Below are 4,878 nucleotides of genomic sequence, written 5' to 3' on the forward strand. Positions count from 1 at the left end.
CTCTCTAACAAAAACAGCCTCAAGACCCTCAGCCTTTCCTCATAAGATCTTCTGTCCATACCAGGCAACATCCTGGTAAATCTCCTCTGCACCCTTTCCAATGTTTCCACATCCTTCCTATAATGCGGTGACCAGAACTGTACGTAATACTCCAAGTGCGGCCGCAACAGAGTTTTGTACAGCTGCAACATGACCTCATGGCTCCGAAACTCAATCCCTCTACCAATAAAACCTAACATACTGTACGCCTTCTTAACAACGCTATCAACCTGGGTGGCAACTTTCAGTGATCTATGCACATGGAATATTTTATTGTGCATCCTCTCAGCTCCACAGTCAGTCCTAGGTAGTTCCTCTAGCTTCCACTTCCAGGTTACCCCGCTCTCTTAAAGGTGCACATACATAACAGTCTTTACTTCTTGTTTTTCCTTTGTATATTAATGACTGGAATTCGGAAAGTGAATGCACTGCAGAGAGTTTGCAGATTGCACAAAAGTAGGTGGGAGGGCAAATGTTGAGAATAACACATAAAGTCTGCAGAGGGATATGGATAGGTTAAACAAGTGGGGATAAAACTTGGCAGATGGAATATAATGTGGGAGAATGTGAGGTTATGCGGTTTTTTTTTTACAAAGAATAGAGGAACTGAATGTTATTTCAGTGGAGAAAGACTGCAGAAAACTGCAAAACAGAGGGATGTGAGAGTCCTCATTCATCAATCGCAAAAAGTTAGTATCCATGTTCAGTGGATAATAGGGAAGGCATTTGGACTGTTGGCTTTTATTTCAAAGAGAATCGAGTATAAAATTAGGGAAGTCTTTCTAAAGCTATACAAGGTACCAGTTAGACCACAGCTGGAATGTGGTGAGCAGTTTTGGACCCCTTATCTATGAAAGATATATTGGCTGGCATTTGGAAACCAGAGATGGCTCACATTGCTGATACCAGGTCCGATGAGGAGAGGTTGAGTAGATTGAGCTTGTACTCATTGGAGTTTAAAAGAATGAGGCAACTTTATTGAAACATATAAGATTCTTAGAAGACTTGACAGGGTAGATGCAGGAAGGTTGGTTCCCCTGGTGAAGAGAGTCGAGGTCCAGAGGGCATAATCTCAGAATGAGGGGTCATACATTTAAGGTTGAGATAAGGAGGAATTATTGCGCTTAGAGGATAATGAATCTGCAGATTTCTTTACCACAGAGGGCCGTTGAAGCTGGGTCATTAAATATATTCAAGTTGAGATGGACAGATTCTTAATCAGCAGGGAAATCACGGATTATAGGGAATAACAGGAAAGTGGAGTTGAAGATTCCGATTGCCTATGACCTCAGTGATGGGTGGAGCTGACTCGAGCTGAATGGCCTGCTTCTGCTCATGCTTCTTGTGGTTTATGCTAACACAGGACCTCATTCTTCCTCTGTGTCATGCCACATAGAGTTTCACTCTCTTGTTATTGTGTCAGTTTGACTTGATCTTTGTAGATGCAGCTGCTGCTCATTATAATCTTAGAAGAGGAATCTGAGGCAACTGTGCAGTGATTTCTCATCAACATTGGTTGATGTTAAATATGTGTATCTCTATTTGAAACACCTTTCCTACTACCCACCCCACCGTGCCCATTGCAATGTATTGACTGGCTCTTTGCTATTAGCTGTCTTTAGGTTGTCTCCTGAGAGGTAAGACTGTTTGCATCAAATTTTACTTATACCTCCAGGTAAACTCTTACTTCCATTTCTGTGATGATGGGGGATGTTGAGCTAGAATCTAAAGAGCCAGAACAATCAAAAGCTTAATGCAGCATTTTTGTTTCTGTTTTCCATCAATATTACTTAAAAAGTTGGTTTGTTTTAACAACAATTCCTCTTATTGAAGTTAAGCGTTAAAGGCACAATATTTAAGAGTTGAAGGTGACATTTAAGAAGGTGTCTCCTTCATTAATAAATAAGCATGAGTGGTAATTCAGAGACTGATGAGAGTTGAGGTAAGATTGGTATAGAAGTGATTGACTTCTACAGCGCGGAGTGAAGCCATTTGGCCCAACATGTCCATGCTAGTCAACATCCCATTTTCCAGCTCCATAGCCCTGGAGGCTTTGGCAACATAAGTGAATATCTCAGTATTGCTTATGAATCAACCACCTTTTCAGCCAGTGAGTTCCACACTCCCACAACCCTTTGAGTGAAGGAAATTCTCAACAGTTCTCCTCTTAGCCTTCTACTCTGACCTTAAATTTATGCCCCCTGATATCGACCCCTGTACTATTTGGAGAAAGTGCCTACCTATCCACCTTATCAATGCCCTTCATAATCTTGAGCACCTCTCTCAGGTTCCTTGTCAACCTTTGCTACTCCAAGGAAAATAGCCCCAGTCTATCCAATCTTTCCTTGCGGCTCAAACTCTCCAGTCTAGGCAACATCCTGGTAAGTCTCCTCATTCGCATCCGATAGTGTGTTGACCAAAGTTGTAGGCACTGCTCCAGTTTTGACCTAATTAACATTTTATGCAGTTCCAGCATAACCCCTTTGCTCTTAATCATACAGCCACGGAGATTTACAGCGCAGTAAAAGACCATTTGGCCCATCAAATTTTGCATTCTTTGCCTCAATTAATTAAGGCAAGAATCCCATCTGCCTTCTTAATCACCTTTTCTACCCATCCTACTATGTTCAGGGCCTGTTGATGTGCATGCCAAGGTCCCTACCATTCCCTTGCCTTGTTAGGCTTCCACAAGTTCGTTACCTCACACTTAGCTGGATTGAATTCCATTGGCCACTGCTCTGCCCACCTGACTAGTCCTTTAATATACTCCCGCAGTTAACACTTGGCCCTCTCACTATTTGCTACCCTGCCAACTTGCATTCTAGATCATTAACGTACATCACAAACAACAAGGGGACCAACACTGAGGGAGGACAGAGTTCCAGTCACAGACTCTCTCATCACCCTCTGTTTCCTGCCTTTCAGTCAAGGGGTCAGAATGCCACTCTGTTCAACTGGAATTGCAGATAAGCACACACTCATTGCATCCACTAATAAGCGAGTATTTATTAATAAAGGATAGGAATAAGATTCAGTGACTTTGATTTAAAGAGGTGGAGCTGATCTGGTTCTTCCTACAAAGGGTCCTCACTGAGTCTTGGCTCAGGAACCATTTTGCATACTGGTTCTTCCTGCAGGTTTCCGTTGTCCTCTCAGTCCTGACTCAAGGTCATTCTTCATACAAGCGCTGCTCTGAGGTTCTCCCTGTCTTCTCCAAATCCTTGCAGGTTATGGCTCTCATCTCTGATGGGATGTTGCATTAAGACCAGAGACATGTGGGTTGCTCCCACCCAGTAGAGATGGTATAATTTTTTGTTGGTGATGCTGCTCCCATTTTGGTTGACGGGTCTGTACATGTCTTTTGATTATGCAGATTCTTGCCAATCCTCTTTTGTTTAGGAACATTTATAACAATTCCATGGTAAATGGGCCCTTATCACAAGACTTTTCAGCAGGCTAGCTCATTAAGCTGTAATTGCATTTCATTCACATTTAAATTTTTGGCTATTAGTTATATGACTGATCTGCTGATCTTCGACTCCACTCTCTTGCCTTTTCCCCGTAACCCTTAATTCCCTTACTGATTAAAAAATGTCAATCTCAATAAAGAATTCCACAGAGTCATTACCCTTTCAGAGATGAAATTCCTCCTCGTCTCTGTCTTAAATGTGTGACTTCTTTTTCTGAGATTGTGCTGTCTGGTCTTTGACTAGGGAGAAACAACATTGTTGCATCTACCCTGTCAAGTTCCTGAAGCATTTTGTTTGTACGAATAAAGTCACCTCTGAATCTTCTATTTGCTACACATGCAAACCCAATCCACTCAACTCTCCCTGAGGAAGGGTCACCGGACCCGAAACGTTAACTCTGATTTTTTTTTTTCTTCACAGATGCTGCCAGACCTGCTGAGCTTTTCCAGCAACTTCTGTTTTTGCACAGTATTCCAGCTGTGTTCTGAGGGGTGCCCTAGAGACACAAAGAAATCTACAACGCAGAAAAGGCCTTTTGGACCATTAAATCTGCACCAACCAAAAACAACCACCTAGCTGTTCCAATCCCATTTTCTAGTTCTTGACTCATAGCCTTTTATGCCTTGTTATTGCAAGTAAACATCTAAATACTCAAGTGTTAGAAGGGTTTCAGACTCTACCAGTCTTACATGTAAAGAGTTTCCCACCACCTTCTGGGTGAAAAAAGTTTTCATCTCATCTCCTCTAAACCTTATAAAAACAAAAGAACTGCGGCTGCTGTAAATCAGAAACAAAAACCGAAATTGCTTAGAAAGCTCAGCAGGTCTGGCAGCATCTGTGGGGAGAAATCAGCATTAACGTTTCAGGTGGAATGATCATTCCTCAGAACTGATGTTAGCTAGGACAATGTTGTCTTAAATCATCATAGAATTCCTACAGTGTGGAAGCAGGCCATTCAGCCCAACAATTCCACACCGCCCCTCTAAAGAGCATCCCACCCTGGCTCATTCCCCAAGCCCTAAAGTTATTGAACACAATATAGAGTCCAAAGGATTGCAAGATCCCCAAGTGGAAAATGATTTGGTGTTCTTCCGGCTTGTGCTGAGCTTTGCTGGAGCAAGCCTGAGACAGAGATGTTGGCCAGGGAACAGGGTGGTGCATTAAAGTGGCAGGCAAAGCAAAGCTCGGGATCTCTTTTGCGGAGTGAACATAGGTGTTCTGTGAAGCAGTCACCCAGTCTACGCTTCGTTTCCCCAATGTAGAGAAGACCACATTTTGAGCAGTGAATGCAGTAGACTAGATTCTGGGAAACGCGGGTAAAGTGCTGCTTCACCTGGAAGGTATGTTTGGGCCCTTGGATACTGAGGAG

At 42.7% G+C, this 4,878-nt stretch overlaps 1 protein-coding gene across 1 annotated transcript in view; it reads left to right on the top strand.

Moving 5' to 3' along the window:
* Positions 1 to 3,235, top strand: part of LOC109917111 (BTB (POZ) domain containing 9) — a 35,747-nt gene extending 32,512 nt beyond the window's left edge. Inside the window, exon 7 of the mRNA XM_048596597.1 lies at positions 3,177 to 3,235. Within this exon, the coding sequence (XP_048452554.1) occupies positions 3,177 to 3,235 (59 nt within the window). The remainder of the gene's footprint in view (positions 1 to 3,176) is intronic.
* Positions 3,236 to 4,878: the final 1,643 nt, after the last annotated feature.

The sequence above is a fragment of the Rhincodon typus genome, chromosome 5 (assembly GCF_021869965.1).
Source record: "Rhincodon typus isolate 14 chromosome 5, sRhiTyp1.1, whole genome shotgun sequence".
NCBI lineage: Eukaryota > Metazoa > Chordata > Chondrichthyes > Orectolobiformes > Rhincodontidae > Rhincodon > Rhincodon typus.